Source organism: Lepus europaeus, chromosome 18 (genome assembly GCF_033115175.1).
Source record: "Lepus europaeus isolate LE1 chromosome 18, mLepTim1.pri, whole genome shotgun sequence".
In the NCBI taxonomy this organism is placed as follows: Eukaryota; Metazoa; Chordata; class Mammalia; order Lagomorpha; family Leporidae; genus Lepus; species Lepus europaeus.
Window position 1 is genome coordinate 24,611,542 of NC_084844.1, and position 21,857 is coordinate 24,633,398.

General features: G+C 52.0%; 1 protein-coding gene across 1 annotated transcript; it reads right to left on the minus strand.

Annotated features, from left to right (window-relative positions):
- Window positions 1–19,835: 19,835 nt before the first annotated feature.
- HOXB1 (homeobox B1) lies at window positions 19,836–21,175 on the minus strand. Its single transcript, XM_062216601.1, has 2 exons — window positions 20,584–21,175; window positions 19,836–20,164 (listed from the first exon to the last, which is right to left on the minus strand). The coding sequence occupies exons 1-2, from the start codon at window positions 21,173–21,175 to the stop codon at window positions 19,836–19,838; spliced, it is 921 nt and encodes a 306-aa protein (XP_062072585.1).
- Window positions 21,176–21,857: the final 682 nt, after the last annotated feature.

Sequence of the window (21,857 nt, forward strand, 5' to 3'; positions counted from 1 at the left end):
GGAGAAAGTTCCCTGGCCATTGTGAATGTTTTGCAAGTGAACCAGCAGAGGGAAGATCTTTCCCATCTCTGTGTCTCCCCCTCTGTTTTTGTTGCTCTGCCTTTAAAATACATAAGTAGATGTTTAAAAAAGATTTATTTTATTTATTTTGAAAGACAGAGTTACAGAGAGAGGTAGAGACAGAGAGAGATCTTCCATCTGCTAGTTCACGTCCCAGATGGCTGCAACAGCCAGAGCTAAACCAAGGAGCTTCCTCTGGGTCTCCCACATGGGTGCAGGGGCCCAAGGGTCATCTTCTACTGCTTTCCCAGGCCATAGCAGAGAGCTGGATCAGAAGAGGAGCAGCTGGGACTAGAACCAGTGCCCATATGGGATGCCGGTGCCTCAGGCCAGGGCTTTAACCCGCTGCACCACAGCATTGGCTCCCATAAATAGATCTTAAACACACACACACACACACACACACACACTTGGAGACAGGGTTGACTTAAGAAAGCTTCAAAGGAGTAGAATTTGAGCACAGAACACAAGTCAATTCTTTTCTAAACTTTTAATTGTTAGAAAATTTCAAATATATCCGCACATTGGAAAAACTCATGAACTCCACATACCGAATATCTGGCTTCAACAATGATCCATCAAGGCCAAGTTATATCATTCCTACCCGCTGCACAAAGTCTATTCTGAACTAGTTATTTGGGCCATAGTGTAGATATTTGCTTTTCTTTCTCTCTCTCTCTCTTTCTTTTAATAAAGAGGCCAAGTACTGGCCAATACTTATGAGGATGAGAGAAGATTTTTTAAAAGCTTTATTTATTTATTTATTTAAAGGCAAAATTACACAGAGGCAGAGGCCGAGAGAGAGAGGTCTTCCATCTGCTGGTTCACCCCCCAGATGGCTGCAATGGCCAGAGCTGCACCGATCCAAAGCCAGGAGCCAGGAGCTTCTTCTGGGTCTCCCATGCGGGTGTGGGGACCCAAGGACTTGGGCCATCTTCTACTGCTTTCCCAGGCCATAGCAGAGAGCTGGATTGGAAGTGGAGCAGCCAAGACTCAAACCAGCATCCACACGGGATGCCAGTGCTGCAGGCGGCAGCTTTAACTGCTATGCCACAGCGCTGGCCCCAGTATTTTCTTATAAGAGATGGAACGTGGGATTTAGAGTATAAAACTGTGATCCATCCTTGGTTATCTGGAGAACCTTGGTCAACTCACTTAACTGTGGATTCTCTGCTTCTTTCTTTGCAAAATGAAGTTGCCACACAGACTTCACAAGGCCTTGGGCAGAGGAAGTGAGATACCTGTGAAATGGCCCCAAAAAAGAAGTGCTAAGAAAAGCTGGCTGGTTAGTGCCCCACCTCCCCCTGTGGGTGGCACCAAGGATGCACTCAATGAGCATCTACTGAGGTCCTTGTTAAGAACTGGATCATCCCTCCACCCCCACAGTCTCAAAATTTTTTAAACCTGGGTATCTTAGGCCTAGCGGGTGGATGTCTTAGGCCTAGGTAGTCCTTTTGCAGCTGTGGCCACTAAGACAATCAAGGCCAGAGAGAGTGGATGCTCAGCACGACACAGCCCCTCCACATGCACATCCTGTCTCACCAAGGAAGTTGTCTGGACAATGTCAAATCATGTCAAAAGTCTCCGGCCCTGTGTCTCCACTAAGGTTCAGAGCAGGAATTACAGAGCTGGTTGGCGAAGATCTCATAATTACATATTGAGAAAGAAGCTGTGTTGAATGCAACCCAAATCACCTGTTCAAAACGTGTTCGGAGGGGCCAGCTTTGTGGTGCAGTGGGCTAACCTACGGCATCCTGGCGTCCCATAGGAGCACCGGTCTGAGTCCTGGCTGCCTCTCTTCCAATCCTGCTGATGCACCTGGGAAAGCAGGGCCTTGGGGCCTCTGCACTCACATGGGAAACCCCGGCTTCTGGTTTCAGCCTAGCCCGGCCCTGGCCTGGCCCTGGCTTTTGTGGCCATTGGGGGAGTAAACAAGTAGACAGAAGATCTCTCTATCTCTCTGCCTGCACCTCTCTCTAACTTTGCCTTTCAAATAAATAAATAAATATTTTAAAAAAAAGAATTTGGAGATAAGTCTTAGAGAATTTAAAGCTGTGATGGGGGTGACAGGGGAGGCCTGATCCCAGGGTTGGCCCTGCTCCCATGTTTGCAGTACCGGGAGACAGCTATTTCTCTCTTGTTTTTCTTCCCTTCCAGGGAAGAATATTTCAGAATTTCATCCTTGTCCCACCCTCTGCCTCCTGGTGGCCCATGAAAACAATAGTTTCCTGCTCCGCAGGGCAAAACCGCCTCTCTCCAGCTGTCCTGTCCCCTTGTCCTCGCGCCACACTGAGAGCCCTGCTGCAGATAGATTTCTCCAGGCAGCGACTGTCTCACCACCGAGCCCCAGCTGGTTTGCATCCCTGGAGCACGCCAGGGCAAGGGCAGAAATGAAAGGACCAGGGCGGGGTCAGCTGCACGAGGGCCCAGGTCGGGTGATCTGATTTTTTAATGAACACGGAAGCCAAGGAGTTGAAAGGAAGGTCGGAGTTCACAGCAGAGCTAGCGCAGGGTGCGTCTGGATTATTAAATCCTGGACACGCAGGCATCAGAGTTCCTCGGCGCCCATTCCTCTCGGGGGCTCCGGGCTGCCCCGAGCAGTCAGGGCTCCCGCTTTCCTGGAAGCTTGGACTCTATGCTGTCAGAGGGATCTGAGGACATTTGACAGTTGGGTCATGTCCTAAAAATTTAGTTCCTGCCTTCTGCTTTCCCCTAGAAAGAATACAGTGCCAAGTTTTCCAAAAAAGTAGTTCCAAGAGAAGGATGTGGCCCACGGATGGGAAGTCTTGCCCAGCAGCCCCCTCTGGCCTGACCCCAGCGTCCCTGTCCCCCGACTCCCATTTGGTCATGCCTTTGAGTTTTCCAGCTCTTGAGCTGCTGGTTTCAAATGGGATGAGGGCTCTCTTGGCCTTGGAATCCCAAGCATCACCCTGGGAAGGAACACGGTGGGAGCAAGTCTTCATTTTTTCTACTTCGAAGTTGTTTCCTTTATTTCCTTCTAGGAGCAAGAGCTTTCTACTCTCTGCAAAGAGGTGAGGGCCGTCTTTGGAGGTGGTGGGGGTGGTCAAGCCGGGCCTGCAGATGTCCACATGACCAGGTCCAGCGGACACTCAGAACGAGTCCTTGAGAGCGCGGGATCATCTTGTAAAGCTGCCCCAGGACTCTGTGCTATCATTTCACTGAGAGACGGTCACACACCTTTCATACCTCAAGCCACAGGGAGCTCATTCAGCAGCTCATTCAGTTTTGAAAAGTTCTTTCTATTGGCTTCCTAAGTTCACTCACAGATGCAGAGCAGGACGAACGAAAGTTCTTCCAAGAATCCCACGTACGTTCCTTTAGATCTTTGAGAATATCTAGAATGTGCACTGGATCTTCTCTCCTCCCAGCTAAGCATTGCTGGTTATTTCAACAGTTCCCCATACAGGGAAAGAACAATGAACTTGGAGTTGGAAGGCCTGAGTTCAAGTTCGAACCCCACCAGTCACCAGCTGGGTGACCTTGGGAACGTCCTCTAACCTCTCTGAGGTTTGCTGTCCTCCTCCAGAATAGGAAGATTAAATATGCACACACCTCACGTGCTGCCGAGAGGGTTCAATGAGACGGTGTACGCCTGCATGAGTTGATGTTAACAAATCTTTGTACGTAGGTTCTGTTACCATCGTCATCACTCTCTTCCATCCTGGCGACTTCCTCTGGCTCTCCCTCGTTCAGAATGCTCAGCTTCAGAGAGCATTCGTTAGTTCAGGTGGCATCTATGAGCCAAACTCTGCTGGGTGCTGGGAAGATAAGGACTAACCATATCATCTCTGCCTTCAAGGTAGTCAGAGGATTATAATGCATGGAGTAAAAGCTATGGTCCAGGTGTGCATGTTAGTTGCTCCGGGGCTCCTGACTTACATGAGGTGTCTGGATGCATGGGGGTCATCTAAACCAGAGGAAGGGAGCAGGGCCTCTTGGCGGGGATGGGAACTCAGAAAGCTGTGAAGTTTAGCTGCAGTAAAGCCATTGTGAGCCAAAAAAAATCCTTATGTATCAAAGGACACCATACACTGAGCGTAAAGGCAACCCAGAGAATGGGAGAAAATATCTGTAAATCATATATGTGATAAGGGGTTAATATCCAGACTGTATAGCAAACTCCCCCAACTCAACAAGAACAAAATAAAAACCAAAGAACCCCACTGAAAATGAGGAAAAGACTTGAATGGACATTGAAGATATACAAATGGCTAATAAACACATGAATACATGCTCAACTTCACTGAGTCATTAGGAAATGCAAATCCAAACCACAATGATACACAACCTCATACTCACAAGGATGACTACTATCCAAAAAATAAATAAATAACAGGATTGGCAAGGATGTGAACAAATTGGAATCCTTGTGTATTCTGGGTGAGAATATAAAATGGAGGAGGCATTATGAAAAACAATATAGCAGTTCCTCAAAGAATTAAAAGGCGCTGCGGTTCACTAGGCTAATCCTCCGCCTGCAGCGCCAGCACCCCGGGTTCTAGTCCTGGTTGGGGCACCGGTTCTGTCCTGGTTGCTCCTCTTCTAGTCCAGCTCTCTGCTGTGGCCCGGGAAGGCAGTGGAGGATGGCCCAAGTACTTGGGCCCCTGCATCCACATGGGAGACCAGGGGAAGCACCTGGCTCCTGGCTTCGGATCGGTGCAGTGCCGACAGTAGCGGCCATTTGCGGGGTGAACCAACGGAAGGAAGACCTTTCTCTCTGTCTCTCTCTCTCACTGTCTAACTCTGCCTGTCAAAAAAAAAAAAATTTAGGGGCCGGTGCTGTGGCGCAGCAGGTTAATGCCCTGGCCTGAAGCACCGGCATTCCATATGGGCACCGGTTCAAGACCCGGCTGCTCCACTTCCCATCCAGCTCTCTGCCTCTCCTCTCTCTGTGTAACTCTGACTTTCAAGTAAAATTTAAAAAAAAAAAAAAAAAGACGTTGTTGCTGTCAAAATGAATAGATAAATAAAAACTTTAAAAAAAAAATTTAAAAATATAATTATTGGCCGGCGCCGTGGCTTAACAGGCTAATCCTCCACCTTGCAGCGCCGGCACACTAGGTTCTAGTCCCGGTTGGGGCGCCGGATTCTATCCCGGTTGCCCCTCTTCCAGGCCAGCTCTCTGCTATGGCCCGGGAAGGCAGTGGAGGATGGCCCAAGTCCTTGGGCCCTGCACCTGTATGGGAGACCAGGAGAGGCACCTGGCTCCTGGCTTCGGATCAGCGAGATGCGCCGGCCGCAGCGGCCATTGGAGGGTGAACCAACGGCAAAAGGAAGAGCTTTCTCTCTCTGTCTCTCTCTCTCAGTATCCACTCTGCCTGTCAAAATATATATATATATAAAATTATCATATAATCCAATAATTCCACCTCTCGGTGTATACCCAAAAGAATTGAAAGCAGGGACTCCAACAGACTTTTGTTTACCCATGTTCACAGCAGCATTAGTATCGATAGCCAAAAGACACAAGCAATCCAAATGCCCAGCACACGATGAATGGCTAAACAAGTAGTGTGTCTGCAATGAAGAGCATTCTGCCATATGCTACAATGTGGATGAACCTTGAGAACATTGCACCAAGTGGAATAAGTGAGTCCCAAAAAAACAAGAACTATAGGATTCCATTCACACAGGGCACCTACAATAATCAAACTCTTAGAGACAGAAAGGAAAGCGGTGGCTTTGGGGACTGGGTGAACCAGGAATATGGAGCTGTTGAGTGGTTACAGAGTTTCAGTTTTTCAAGATGAAAAGATTTCTGGAAACTGGCTGGCTGCCCAATTACGTGAATGTACCCAACAATACTGAACCCTACATTTGAAAATTAAACTGTGTACTTTAAAACAATTTGAACAAAAGACAGGGGCCAGTGTTGTACACAGCGGATTAAGCCAAGGTATGAGATACCGGCAACCCATATGGGCACCAGTTCCAGTCCCAGCTGCTCCACTTTAGACCCAGCTCCCTGCTTCTGTGCCTAGAAAAGCAGTGGAAGATGGTCCAAGTGCTTGGACCCCCGTATCCATGTTGGGTGATCAGGAAGGAGTTCCAGGCCCCTCCTGGCTCTGGCCTGTCCCATCCCTGACCCTTGTGAGCATTGGGTAATAAAGCATCAGCTGAAAGATCTCTCTCCGCTCCCCCCTTCTCTGCCTTTCAAATAAAATGAAAATAAGTAAATAAAAAAAGTGGTTTTTTTTTAAGAAGGAAATGCATGAGCCATCATCACTATCTCCCAGGGTGGCCCTTAGAAGGAAGCCACAATCAGGAACAGAGCCAAGCCTCAAATCCAGGCACCCTGATAGGCTGTGGGCATCCTAGTGGCATCTGACGCACCACACCAAACACCACCCCACACTGGCCTCCATTTCTTTAGCTAATAGCCAGGGCTGGTGATGGGAGGGGTGAAAGTGAGAATGGACAGGAAGAATCACGACGCTTAAATGTGGCCTTTTAACAAGGAACCCATGATTTAACGATTTTTATTTATTCTCGGCAAAACATTGATATTCCCGTTGGTCAGGGGGCTGAGTGACCATGAGCGGAATAAGTGAAATATGGCCTCCCTGGAGCCCGATGGCTCGCGAAAATGACCAAGACCCATTATGTCCGTGTGGTTGTCTCCAGACCGTCTCTGACCCGTGCAAAGAGGACTGGTGAGATGCCTGGCTCCTGCCTTCCCACAAACCGTTTAATCTGTTTGACACCTCTTCCTGGTAAACACACAGGTGAGGGGATGCTGGGATCTCTAAATATGTTGGGAATGCTATCTGGTCTTTCTCACATATGTCTCTCATATTTAGGTATTTGCTCCGTGATAGCCTTTTACCCTGGCAGCCACAGAGTCTCTGCGCCTAGTATTTCAAACCCGATAAGCAGCGGCACCATCCTCCCACGCTGTTCTCTCCAAGCCCTGGGTGGGGAGAGGCCTGGTGTGCCACCGGCTGGCCTCGTGGCCACACTGCCAGCCTCCCTCCTCCCCGTGTGTGCCCCGCTCACCTAGAGAGCAGAGGGAAAGGGGAAGAGAAAATAAATGGCCTTTCTCTGCGGAACTCACACAAGCACTCTCTCCTGTGATCTCCTTATCTGCAGACTTGGCAAATTCTTTACAACATCTGATGAAGGCAAGGCTTTTTTGATGTTTCTGCATCTTCTCGATTTACTGCCCTGCTGCTGGGGTATGACGAGCTGCCCTTATCAGGAGCCCCTCCAGAGCTTTCCAGACAAGCTGCAAAGTCTGCGGATTTTTAAATAAACACCGAGCTGGTCCCAGAATGTGACTTCTTTGGGGGCTAAAGCAACATTTGCATAAAGCAGGAGAGCAGATGTCAGAGCTCCTTGATCTACTGCCCCTCCTCTGGCTCTGCGCCCCGCCCCCTCTTCATCCCATTTCCCCCACCCCCTGCCAAACTCCCCATCAGGTTAATGATGCTGTGAGGGACACTCCCTGTGCCCCCAGAAGCTGAGCTGAGTTATGGATGGAGAGCGCTTGTGGCCTCCAGGTTTTGGTCTTCTGCCTGGCTCTGCAGACCAGTGCTGGGAGACTCACGGGTGGGAGAGGTTGGCGATTTAGAACTTTCGATCTGTTTCTTCCCGAAACTCGTCAGAGCTCCAACCCTTATGTCTACCATGACAGCGGCATCCAGCACGGGCTATGGCGAGAGGCAACTGGGCAGCGCTGAAAACGCTCCACCTCTTACCCATCCGTGCAGCACGACTCCCGCTTAGGAGGTCTTATCATTCCCGTAGCCTTCAAAAGAATTGGGAAGGAGGTGTCCACGAAGAGAACCTTTCCAAATTCGCTTTATTATGACCCTCCCCGTTTTCCCAGGTTTATCTAATATACAAACCTGAGCCCTTCGACTTCAACAGCAGCCTACGTCTCAGGGCAGGTCTGTGGCACCAGATCCCCACTTGGATGCCTGCATGCCTAGGTTCAACTGTCTACTCACTCCACTTCCTATCCAGCTTCCTGCTGGTGTGCATCCTGGGAGGCAGAAATGAGGGCTCCGGTACCGGGGTCCTCACCACCCATGTAGGAGACCCAGATTGTGTTCTGAGCTACTCACTTCAGCCTGGCCCAGCCCCAGCTGTTGCAGGCATCTGGGGTGGGAGGGCAGTGGATGGAAGAGTCTCTCTTCTCTCTCTTTCAAATAAATAAATACTTTGGAAGTGCCTACATCCTTCCAGACTTGGAGGATACCACCCCAAGCAGAAGATCTCCAAAATAAAACCTCTCATCTTGGTCAAATTTTGGACCATAAGAGGTTTTCACAAAATTTGTGAGTCGACCAGTATCAGTCGGATTCCATTTGCAGGGATTCTCAGCAGGGGTTACTCAGGGAGGGATGTGGCCTTGTTGGCCCTGGTGGCCTTGGCTATTTGGGGTGCCTGCTTGATCTCTCTTTTCTAGAAGGAAAAAGAGGTGGCAGTGGCCTCAGACCCTGAACAATGCTTGAGGACCTGGTTGTTGGGGATGGGGACTGGGGGTAGGGTGAGGAAGGAAGAGAGGCCACCACCCCCAGTCTATCCCATATTCCATACATGAGGATTTATACAAATTCTTGAGAACCAGAGGGAAAGAAAGAGAGAGAGGGGGAGGGAGAAAGAAAGAAAGGAAGGGAGAAAAGTATATACCGCTTTTCAGACTTGTGGTCTTGGGTGCGTGTCTGTTTTCTGCAAGCCTCAGGCTTTTCATATCCACAGAGACTAACGATCATTCTAACCTTTTCGTGATGTGCAGATGAATAAGGGCCAATAGCGACGTGCTGTGTAAATGGCAGTAGCAACAGCCATGATAGCCAAATTAGTAACAGCTGCCTCCAAGAAGGGAGGTCAGGGCAAAGCCTCGGGAAGGAAGTACAGCTACCTGGACGGCGAGATAAAGAAGGGCGCAACTGGAGTAGCCGCGCACCCAGGCCACCTGCACTTCCTGCCCGCAGATCACAGGGTCTCTCCTTCTTACCTTCCGTGCCACTGCTCCGCCCTGACGCCACTTTGCCCCGCTCCCAGATTACACAGCCTGCTCAGCCAATGTTTGCTCCATCCGCATGGCTGCCAGTGTGGCCCCTCTCCTCCTGAGCTTGGGGATTGGTGTGGATTAAGATATCAGTGACCGCTGAAGCCCTCAAGGTCAAGTGGGTGATCACAGTTTGCAAGAGAGTCCCTTCCAGTTCTCACCACAGGTCTCTCCCTCATCTTGTCTCTCCCTCTTTCCCTACAGAGGCTTTACATTTTAATCCCATTTTCCATGAACTTTTCAGAGCCTCTGCATAGAGTGACCACATGTAATAACCGACTGATGTGTTCACACTTGATATTTTCTGTTCAGTCCTGGACACCTCATTTTATGGAAAATATTAGCTAAGGAAGGAAGCGTCAAATGGAGAGAGATCTGAAAATCAGGTCTCGGAAGAAACAAATGCAGAAATTGAGAATGTGTGTTTGTCTAGAGAAGGAAAGACAGCAACACATGCTAACGGTCTTCAAATATTTGGAGAGACAGCATGCGGGGCAGGAATGAACTGTGTTGGCTCCAGAAGGCAGCAAAGAAGTAGGAGCACTGAATGCCAGTTGAGAGACACTAAGCTCTTATCCCACACCAAGAACGATTTTCTATCATTTAAAGCAGTCCAGCGCTGGGAGAGTCTTCCTTGCAGTGACCTCTCCACCCCAGAGGCGTCTGAGCGTGGGATGTTGTAGCAAGGATTGGGTGAGGGTACCAAGGTTCAGGTCCTTCTGTTCCTTGCATCAGCCAATCAAACGTTTAGTTTACTTGTTCTTCTGCTTCCATGTGCTCCACCTTCAGCCTCTAAGTCCATCTCAGTTGGGCAACAGTGAACTTGAGAAAAGTAGGCAATCCCAGCAGGTAGCCCCTTGAACATTGGAACGTCTTGGCAAATTCATTCACCTGAATGAGAATTCGAAGGTGTTAGGGGAAGGGGAGGAAGAAACAGAAGAGAGTCCAGGGTGGCACTCTCCTCAGCTCGCTCTGCAGAGGCAGGCAGAGGGTCAGCCGCAGTCCAAAGTCAGTGTTGAGCTGGGAGGCTGGTCAGCGTGCACTTCTGGGGGCACAGAGTTCTCCCAAAGGCCAGGAGGAGACCGCCTCTCCCTGTGGCTGGAAGCAGAATGGCAACCCCCTTCTGTCCCCATTTCTAGGAAGCTGGCAGGTGTGTTTGTGTGTGTTGGAAGGAGAAAGTCCTTTCTTTCTGAACACACCTTTTGAAAAGGACCCTATTCAGACCCAGTAGGAACCTGTGGACTTTTCTCTCCCCTCCCTCCGCTGCTAATGCGGGTGTCAGACCTCGCTGGAGGGTGGACCCTGTGATTCAGCAAACCGTGCCCAGTTCCGAGCTGGAGTGGGAAGGGGCTCCAGGGATGCTGAAGGAGACCCTGGATGGCAGGAACCGTCCTGAGAGTGGGTTCACTCTCTCAGGTGAAGAGAGAGGAAGATGGGGCTCCTCCAGGCTTCTATGTGACCCAAGACAAGAATCTGAGTTCTTTCTCAGAGGCTAGGCAAACATTTATGCTTGTCACTGAAAATAAAATGGAGAATTAGACCTGAGGTTTCTGGGAAGGAGAAAGAAAGGGGCCACATATTTTCCTGTTTCCTAAGGGAGAAATCTGATATTGGGAGCAGCTGGGCACCTGCCCAGTGCAGAGGCCACACCCATCAAGAGGCTATGACTCCTAATAAATTGTATTCAAACCTGAGGCCCTGCATTTCTCCAGAAATCGTGATACAAAACAGCCAGAGGAGGGGCTGGGTGATCAGCCCAGCAGTTAAGACTCCTCTCAAATGCACACGCCCCACATCAGAGTCCTGGCTCCACTTCTGACTCCAGCTTCCTGTCATGCACCCTGGAAGGCAGCAGACGAAGGCTCAAGTCCTTGAGTCTCAGACACTCAGTTCTTGGGTCCCTGCCACTCCATGAGACACCTGGATGGGTTCCTGACTCCTGGCTGCAGCCTGACCCAGCCCTGGCTGTTGTGGGCATTTGAAGATGAGATCTCCCCCGCTCCCATCACCAAATAAACAGGTAATTTTTTTTAAAGAAGGGAGCAGGAGGAAAAGAAAGAGAAAAACAAAAGTTTCACTGAATTTTTTTCTCCCTCTCATATCCCTTTGTCCAGAAGTAAGGAGTCATTGCAGATAAACTCTTATTGTTATTCAATATTTTTAAAAACAATTTCCCCAGTGAAATAGAGGGAGATATTCATAAGGAGAGGCTTTTTAAAAGATACTTAAAAGATCACTTTTTGTGGATTTATTTAACATGCCTTTGACTTTTTTTTTTTTTTTTTTCAAAATAGGTTAGGAGATTGAAGGACCCGTATTAAAAATGGAGTTGGGCACTAACTGGGCCATAATTTTCTTTTATTTGTGTTTGCACCTTTGTTCTTTGTCATGTAATTCTAGGGACAAAGACGAGTTCTTCCCGTTTCCGACTCAAGGCAGGAGGACTCGGGTAAATCCTACTAAACTCTGGGTCCCCGTGAAAGTGAGGCGGGGAAATAAGCTGTCTTTGGAATTCTGGGAAGAAGATGTGGAAGGCTGATCCTATTTGAGATTTTTGTTTTTGCTTTGCTTTATCTTGATTCTTGATTTTCCCCTGAGTTTTTAGCCACTTTTGACCAAAGGCATTCCCGCAGCGGGGTTGTGTCAAGGTGTGGATTTCAATGGGTTGCGCACTGGGATTTGACAAGTTTGCGCCCTAGGTGGGAGCCTGCAAGCCCCAAGACCCTTTCAAGGTTATTTTGCAATTCTCCATTTCTAAATTACTGAATTTGAATGTCCTGAATAGAGCCCCGCGCCACTCCGCCGCCGCCCAGCCTCTGGGGAGCTTGGTGGCTTCCTGCCTCCTGGCTCTTTCTAACCAGCTCCAGCAACCTGCAGCCAAGCTCAAGTGTGGGGGTTGAAAATTGAGATCTGGGGGCTGGCACTGTGATGTAGTGGGTAAAGCCGGTGCCAGCATCCCGTATGGTTGCTGATTTGAGTCCTCAGCTGTTCCACTTATGATCCTGCTCACTGTTATGCAACTGGGAAAGCAAAAGATGGTCCAAGTGCTTGGGCCCCAGCCAGCCACCCGAGAGACTCAGATGAAACTCTTGGCTTCTGGCTTCAGCCTGGCCCAACCCTGGCCATTGTGGGCACTTGGGAAATGAATCTGCCACCTGGGGAGTGAACCAGCCAGTGATGAAAGATCTCTCCCTCTCTCTATAGCTCTGACTTTCAAATAAATAAATAAGTCCTTTTTAAAGATCTGTGGACCCGCGCTGCAGCGCAGCAGGTTAAAGTCCCAGCCTGCAATGCCGGCATCCCATATGGCACCAGTTCAAGTCCCGGCTGCTCCACCTCTGACCCAGCTCTCTGCTATGACCTGGGAAAGCAGTAGAAGATGGCCCAAGTCCTTGGGCCCCTGCACCCACCTGGGAGACCCAGAGGAAGCTCCTGGCTTCAGATCGGCGCAGCTCCAGCCATTGCGGCCATCTGAGGAGTGAACCAGCGGAATGGAAGACCTCACTCTCTGGCTCTACTTCTCTCTGTAGCTCTGTCTTTTAAATAAATAAAAATAATTGAGATCTGCATAAAGACTGAGTATAAATCAGAGAATGGGATAACAGGAGGCCACGGGAGAAGGGAATTTCGGGGCAGGGAAGGCTTCCCTTGCCCAGCTTGTTGTCCAAATTTCTCCTCTTCAGACTCCCCGTTCCAAACAGTAACAGCTCCTGGCAGAGGCTTTGGGCCGGCCTGAAGTGTGGAATCAGACAACGCTGGCCAGACCGCTAGGTCTGCGTCCTGGCTCCTGGAACTTTTCCTTCAAGGCTCCGCTGAGCAATTCCCTTCTGCAGCTTCTTTCTCCCCAGGGGGCAGGAGAGGGTAGAAATCTAACCTCAGAGAGGAGCCAGTTTCTGGGTTCTGTTTCCGTGGTAACAGGATCCATGTGTTCAGTTCTATGGGAAGACGGAGCACAGGGACGTCACGATTTCCCAATGATTTCCAGCACTGGTGACTGGCAACACCAGACTGGGCCATCGTCTCGGGCCCCAGGGGATCTTCCAGCAGGTGGCTATTCTCGCCCTCTAGTTCCACTAAGCATCGAAAGTCACGCTTCTCCTCCCTGTCTCCTTTATGTCTCCAACTACAGTGACTCCCAACCCTGTGTGAGAGCCTGGCACTCTGCTGTGAAGGAAGCTGCCTCCAAGGCTGAGTCAGGTGCACCTCCCCTGGGGCTCTCAGCGACATGGCTTCTCTGTCCATTTTCTACCTATGGAAACACTCAGCTGGAGCTTCAACTCCTTTGCATTTCTAAAGTTGAGTCTTTTCTTGGGTTTACATTTGCTAAAGTAGAGGAAGAACACACCAAACAAACAAACAAAAACTCCCTGGGAGAACACTCGGATCAGACTGGCCCTAAAGCCACCCCGTGAGTGCGTCATTAGCGGAAGGCTGCCTTCTGTGTCTAGTGCTTTATTTTCACACGAATACATGGGTCATCAGAACACTGCTGGGCTGATCAAATAGCTGAAGCTAACGCCATTTCAGGAGACTGCATTTGGGGTGCCTCTCTTCTGGAGGGGAGAATTTTGCTTCAGTGGTCATTTACTGAACAGTTGCTAGGTGTTGAACGTTACTGTGGGTCCTAGAAAGGGAGCAATGAATAAAACAGACAGAAAGTCCTGTCTTCATGGGTCTTACATTCTAGATGTTACAGGAGGTGAGAGATGGGTTTTCAATACGTGATTGCTCGAAACACTAGTGCCACTTCTTCATTGCATTAGCACTTTCAGTGGCTTTGGGAAGACAGTCCCACCTGGGAGGAGTGTGCGAGTCCCCGCACCGCAAAACGGGGTTCACCATGCTCACTCCGAACAGGCACTTGACCTCTCCGCAGTCCTGCAGCTCCCATTTAGCCAATCTCCTCCCGCCCCCCCCCCCCCCAAAGACAATCATCTGCCGAGGCCTCCCTCCTCCGGGAAGCCCAGACTGCTGGTCCAGCCAGAGTGGAGAGACCAGGGCATGACCCCGGGACCAGGGCCCTTCACCTCCCCCTCCCCGCCCTTCTGGCCTCAGCAAGCCCCTGCACCCGCGGCTCCGCCACGCCTGGGGAATGGGGGGCTGCCAGCCATCTCAGGGCTGAACTCTCCATGAACCAGGAAGGGAAAGGGTAGGGGCAACAGAGCAGAGCCAGCAGGGGCAGGCTGGGGAGGCCAACCTCTCTGGCTGAGTAAATACGGAGCGGCCTTGTCTCCAGGGTGGGGGTCGAAATGGAGCTGTCAGGCCAGAATAAACTAAAGGGAGCATTGGCCTCCAAGGAGCAGAGGGCGCATGCCTGGAGGGGCTCCGTCTCTACTCGGTTCCACTCCAGGCAGAAAGAGGCTGCTGGGGGTGGCATTGAAATTGCTGGGACCCTGGCCCGTGATGGGAGAGTGGGGGTAGAGAAAGAGTGATTGTAGCTGGAATTAAGCCGTAGTACACACCCAATAGCCTGTTGCCCTACCCATCCTCCCACACATGCACCTCTCTGCCAAGTTTACATTTTCTTACCTATGTCTCCTAGCCTCAGAAAAAAGAGGACAGGTTTAGCTGCAGTGAAATAGGTCCCCTTCTATTAAAATCTGGGAAAGTAGTCCCAGAGAGGTTAAGTGACTTACCCAAGGACAGAGAGTGCACTCAGCTCTCCTGGCTTCCCACAGAAATTCTTTCCTGATACAGAGAATGAAAGAGGACCAGGGCCAGCAGGTCAGCCTCCGAGCTGCAGCTCACAGCTGCTTGAGCCTCGCTGTTCTCCCAGGAGTCAGGAACAGTGTGCATCTCCAATCAGGACGCACTCCGATTGCATCAAGGGAGTATAGAGAACTCAGGAAATAGCCAGCACTAAGGCATCTGGAATCCTGCAAGGAAGTCCTTAGAGCCAGGACTGAGTCATCAGGAAAAAAAAATCTGGGACAACTCCAGGGGGCACCAGTCTCGTGGACTGTAGCGTGCATGTGCTCCCAGAGGCTGCCTGGCGGAGAGCACCCCTCACTGTGAAGCTGTAGGTGGCGTCCTATGGGACTCCCCTGAGCCCTTCCACTCATCATTGCTTTATTACCTGACAGCAATGCCACGGTCGTGGTGTCAGGTGCGTCAGCTGCCATAGCAGGGTGGTCAAGGCTGGAGGTTGTTTCCATCACGCCAAGACCCAGAGCAATTCAGAAAGTGACTAGAAGAGTGTCTTTATGTAAATGAACACCTAAGCCAGAGAATCCCTGCTGAACACGCCTCATGGGCCAGGCACCATGTCTCAGCACTTTTAATATGTAACATTTCTCATTCAACATTCTCCATTTTACTGCAAAATAAATGGAAGCTCAGGGAAAACACCAGGAAATTGGCATGAGGTTCACCCCACTGTTAAGAGGAAGGACACACTGAAAACTCAGCTCTGTACTACAAAACCCACGCTCTCTGCCACTCCAGAGCCGGGAGCTTCAAGTGCCTGCTTTCAAGACTTCTCACCCATCTTCCCATAGCAGAGCAGGGAGGGAGGGAGTGTAGGGAGACTGGATGGGGCGGGGCAGGGGGAGGCTGAGACCAAAAGTAGATAGATTAGATAGATGATAGCTAGTTACATACATACATGCATACATACATACATAGTTACAAAGATACATAGTTACATAGATACATAGATAGTTACATAGATAGATACATAGATACATACATAGATAGATACATAGATAGTTACATAGCTAGATACATAGATAGTTACATAGATAGATAGATATATAGATAGTTACATAGATAGTTACATAGATACATAGATGCATAGATAGACACATAGATAGATGCATAGATAGACACATAGATAGATACATAGATACATAGATAGATAGTTACATAGATACATACATAGATAGATAGATAGATAGATAGTTACATAGATAGATACATAGATAGATATAGAAGTCTCAGCCAGATGCACCCAAGGTGTTTTCAGCTGCTAAGCAGGGAAGCCCTTCTACCTGTCTCCAGCCCCATTCAACTATCCAGGAACAAACAAGACGTGAATGTGAGAAGTGGGCATGTTCCATTTACAACCTGAGCTAGACTGGGGACTATAGAAAGGAAAGAGGCCATGTAACTTAATAATGATAGTAACCGTTATAGTGCACATTTGTTTATTTATTTGGGACTTTCCCAAGCATTTTGCACAGACTAACCGATTCTGCTCTGACACAAACCCTATGAACTAGGGACCAATGTTATCCCTGTTTTGTGCCTAATGAAAACCGGCACTAGGGATTAGGCAACTTTCCCAAAGCCATAAGGAGAGCAAGAGGCAGGGCTTGGACTTGAACCCAAGAATTCCGGGTATCTTCTCCAGCTCCTGGGCCCTCCTCCCTGGGAGGACACCCCCTTTTATGCCTCATCCCACCCACTCCTTCCCCACAGTCTGGTGGCATTGGCATAAGGACTGTTCCTAACAAAGAAGCCTGCATCACAGCGAGTAGAACTTGAGGGTTTTAAGAATCTCTTTCTTTCTCTCTTGTGCAGGAGATCAAAGGCCCGTGTTGGGAGAGCAAACACTGGGGGGGGGGGCAAGTGAAAGAGGTAGAGTTCAGACTTTAGCAGATGGTTGGGTGGAGTGGGAGCTCCATTGTCCCCCCACCCAACCCAACGGCTGGGGCTTGGGGAGCAGAGCGTGGCAGAAACCCTGACACACTTTCAGCCAGCCCTGAGATTCCTCCTTCCCAGGGAAAATGCAAAACAAAGAAGAGAAAGAAAAAAAAAATCTCTTTAAGATTTTTATTTTCAAAACTGGAGGTATTTTCTGAGAACTGATAAATGAAATGAAGCATAAGAGTAGAAGCTTTCATATTTTGTAAAAAGTGCCTCTTAGATTTCCAGGTAAATGTAACTCCTCCAGCCACAAGCATGCACATGCGCGTGCACCCACACACCCCCACACCCCCCCCCACACACACAGACACCCACACACACACCACACACACACACCCACACACCCCCACACACACACCCACACACACCCCACACACACACCCCCACCCCCCACACACACCCACACACACACACACACCACACACACACACCACACACACACACAGGCTATGAATAAGAAAAGCTTCCTGGAAAGTTTAAAAGAAGAGGACAAATTTAGTCCAATTGGAACAGAAGGTGTTTTTGTTTGTTTGTTTACCACCCTCTCCATCGTCATCATGTAATGGGAAAATACCCAGTGATCTTTTCTTTTTCCGAATAAATGCCTTCGGTGTAGACCCGCCCAGGACCTCAGAGTGGATTCAAGTCGGGGAAACGCATGGTGGGGAAGGCTCTTTGCTTCTGAAGAAACGGAAAGCTCGGATTCCTCGGGGTTGTTTGGAACCTGCCCTCCTGCTAACCGAGAATTATTCTGACCCCATTCCCTGGGTGGGGGGAAATCTGATGGTTCCTTCTTCGGTGACCAAAAATCAAATGGGCCAGGCTTCCCCTTTCCACCTGGCCCTGCCGTCACCCCTCCCCCAGGACCTGTCAGCCCCAGTGCCAGGACCATGCCAGAGAGGCAGACTTTGCTCTAAGCACTGCTCCCTCCCCCCCACCGCCTCCCGGCCTTCCTGCCCACTTGCCCCAGAGGGGGCAAGTTAGGCTTCGTCCTGCAACACACTTCCCCCTCCAGCTGGGCCGGAACTGAGCAGCATCACTCCCTGTAAGGGCACCAGGGGCTTGGAAAGACTATGAAATAAACGAGGTGGGGGGTGGGTAAGACGTCCCTCCTGGGTCACCGTGGTCTCCCTCCTGGCCCGGGCATATGGATTCCCAGGGTAACTGCAAACCAAGAGCCAGGACCAGAGCACAGCCGCGCGCGGGGGTGGGGATGGGGTAGTGGGGGGGGGGAGGGTGTGGGGGGGTGTGCGTCAGCTCGATGGCACAGCGGGGACCCTGAGCGATGGCCTCCCGCCAGCTTCCTGAGTCCTGGGCCCCCTGCCTCCGCCAACCAAAGTTGTGCCAGTGAGAACCCGCAGGGACAATGTCACCCCCCGGGGCGCGCCGTCGGCTTCTTAGCGAGGTAAAAAGGTCAGCGCGGGCCTTTGCCTCGGCCTCCTTCCCTTCCCCCAGACGTCGTGCCCACCCCATCGCCTCTGGGCCCTGGCGCGACCACCTCCGCCCTGTAGTCCAGCGCCTGGAACACTGAGGGCGTTCGCCTTAAGCCGGGCCAAAAGGCATCTGGAGGCGGCCGGCTGCGTCCCCGGCTCTCGCAGCCGCTCTCTCGGATGCCCGATGTCCCCGTGGAGTTGCAGGCTGGGGGTGGGGTGGGGCACCCTTGCGCGGGTCTGGAGTCTGTCAGAGCTCCATCCTCCGACTCTGAGGGCGAGGGCGTCACCCAGCCCCATCCCTGCGGGCCTCCATCACTGCCTTAGCAGCTAGGGACTTGCTCTGGGTGGGAGGGAGCCAGTGGAGGGGGCAGACTCGGCTCTTTCTCCTGCTCTTCTTCCTCTTACACCTTCATCTCTCCCAACACATCTCTCCTTTCCAGACTTCCTCTCCTTCTGGGAAGCCACCTCCCCCAAGGGCTTCTCTGTCCCTTTCTATGGGGATTCCCTAGTGACTAGCACAGGGACCACTGTCAGGCCTGGGTGCCTTGAGCCCAATTTTGCAAAATACACCCCCCCACACACGCTGAAAGTCCCTCTCCTTATCCAGCTGAGACCCTAAAGCTCAGCTCTTTCCAGCCCAACCGCTCAGTGCCCACTCTGTCCCCACTTCTCACCCCGTGCTCCTAGAGGGGGAGACTTGCTCTGCGGCTGGATGGAGGAGCTGAAGCAGGGGAGGAGGAAGGAGCTTTATTGAAATGAGGTAGTTGCGTGAGAATTCCAGAACTCAGAGGTGTCACCACCATCTCCAAGATTCCCAGAGATGTTTGCAGCATCTGGGCCTCCCTGGGCTGCTCCCAGGGGCAGGGGTGGAGGTGGGGAAGTGGGTCCTGTGTTATCCAGGAGCCAATAAATAGAGGAGGAGGTAGGGAGTGCATGCCTGGGCCTTCCTGGCTGAGGCTTGCCAGGAACACGCCTTGCACAGGGTTCTAGAAGTCTCTCGCGTACTGAGTTCCAAAATGCTTTGGTGACGATCGGTCACTGGTGGGAGGAGGCCGGTCCCAGAAAACAACCTCTGGAGGCTGCATTAGTGCAATACAAATGTGCCAGGAGAGGGTTAATAGGGTTATGGGGGGGGGGGGCTTTGGGTCTGGCACAAGGCAGCTGGTGCTATTGTAAGGTCTTCGGTGGCTGGATTAAGGATTGATAGTAATATTCCTGCACCTAAACACCTCCCACACAAGAAAGTTCAAGGCTTTCTCCGCCCTGGGCCTCGAGGAGAGTGTGGGGGAGAACTCTCCAAGCTCAAAGGCACTGGACATAATGAGCTGAAGTCGAAGGGGAAGGAGAAACCGGGGGTGGTGTGCTGGCTCCCACTCCCAGCCACGTGTTGAAGTTGAGTTGATCCCCCAGATCAAAGGCGGGCTAGACTTCCCAGGCCTCTGTCTGGTCCTGTAGGGTCCCCGGCCATCAGTGCCCCTTGCAAATCTAGAAGACTGTTTTCCCCTCCCCCCGCACCCCTGGGGTAGGTCTGAAATGATGCCGGGAGTCCTTGGAGAGGATCCGCAGGACGGTGACCTCGAGGCCGGGCTGGGGAGAGCCTAGGTGGCGACTGGCCCAAGGGGTGCTCCAGTGCCACCCCCATCGGTGGGAGGTTCGGTTCAGGAGGTGACCGAGCTGGGCGAGGCTTCCGGGGAGGTGCACGCAGACTGGTCGGAGGCGTCTCCAGCCGCTTCCTTGGGGCAGCCGAGTGGGACGGGGGGCACCCGGCCTCCCTCCCTCTCTCGCTTCTTCTGTTTCATGCGCCGGTTCTGGAACCAAATCTTGACCTGCGTTTCGTTGAGCTCCAGGGTGGCGGCGATCTCCACCCTGCGGGCGCGGCTCAGGTACTTGTTGAAGTGGAACTCCTTCTCCAGCTCGGTGAGCTGCCTGGTGGTGAAGTTGGTGCGCAGCCCGCCGGGCGCGCCCAGGCCCAGCTCCGACACCTTCGCTAGGGGCGGGGCGGGGAGAAAGGCCACGTCAGTTCGCTCACCGCTTTCCGCGTCCCCTCCCTTCCTCCCAGACCAGCTCTGTAACCCCCCAGTGGGGATTTCAGTTCCCAAGCCACCCCACCCCCACCCCGGGCACCACAAGGCAACCCCCTATCCACGTAACCTCCAAATCTGGAACCACCGCCCCCATACACACACACCCACGCACCAGATCTTGGGCACGTGCTGGGAGCACAGATCCCGACTTGGAAGGGGTGTGAAAACTTATTCTTGGGGGTGACTGGACGTGTAAGCAAGCAGGGAGAGACGGCTTGGCCCGAGACGAGACCCGGAGGAGCCGTTTTACCTGCCTCAACCCGAGCGGTGCAGAGAAAAGAATCCCGCCCAGGCAGAGGGCCTGGCCACGCCTGAGCCCTACCTGTCTTGGGTGGGTTCCTCTTGACCTTCATCCAGTCGAAGGTGCGGGCTGCGGGGTTGCTAGGTTCCGACGGGCAGGGTGGTTCCTTGTCCTCCAGGTGATCAGCAGCATAAGCCGGTGCAATGGTCGCCGTCTGCTCGTACGGGGGCTGCGGCGGAGGGTACGGCCCAGGGCCGGCTCCACCCGCTCCGTAGCCGTCGGACAAGCCCCCTAGTTGGGCCCCATAGCTCGAGGGATGAAAATAGCCTCCATCTCCTCCTTCGGATTGCCCCAGAGCGTAGTACTGAGCAGGCGCATAGCTGGGGCTGCAGGCGGCCGGGGCGTACCCCGTGGGTGCGGAGCTGGGGAAAGGCATCCCCAGCGCTGAAGACGGCTGCTGGGTGGGATAGCCCGAGCTCTGTTGGAGCACCGGGCTGGACAGACCCCCGCCATAGCGGCCCTCTCCTGTGTAGCTGTCAACAGCGGGAGCAGAGCTCGCCGGGAAGGAGGTCGGGGCGCTGTGGGCGCTGTGGGCGCTGTGGGCGCTGTGGGCGCTGGGTCCCCGGTTACAGAATGGATATTCTAAGAAGGAGTTCATCCTATTATAGTCCATGCGTGGAGGCCGCAGGAGGGTCGGCCCGTTTGGGGGAGACACCCTCTTGCCCTACAACCTTTCGGCAGTATGTCACAGCGCTGAGGCTCGCGTCCATGGCCTGGCCCAGCTTGCTGGGGGCCACCGCTCCCCTAGGAAGGGGGTAGGGCGTGGGGGTGAGGGGGGCACATGTGATCTCTCCCAGGCCAATGGGCTGAGCGGCCAGAGTTTGGCAGCCCAGCGCCCATCCATCACCCCCCAAGCATTAGCATGACAAAGCCACTTCAATCACCCGCAGCCCATCCATCTGAGAGAGACATGGTCGCCTCAAAACATCTTTCTTCAAAGACTTTTGGAAAGAAGGGACCAGAGGGGGTGGGGGGAAGTTGGAAGAATATTCAAGACTTCCCTCCCTTCCCAGCCCCCAAGGCCTTCAATAGGCTCCTGGGTTATTAGATTTGGACAAATTCAACCCAGCTGTCCCTCACTCCTCCCACCCCTCCAAGAAGCCTTCCCCCAAGGCTGTAGACCTGGGGTGGGGAATGTGGCCTCCTCACTTGGCCCAGAACTCCCACTCTGGGTCTCTTTCTCCCAATTTGTCTTGGGGCGATGAGCTGGGACAGCCGGGTGAGGTCTGTTATCTTGGACCAAATGGATGACTGTGAAGGGGGTGGGGGGGATGCAAAAACACCCGAAGGGTGTG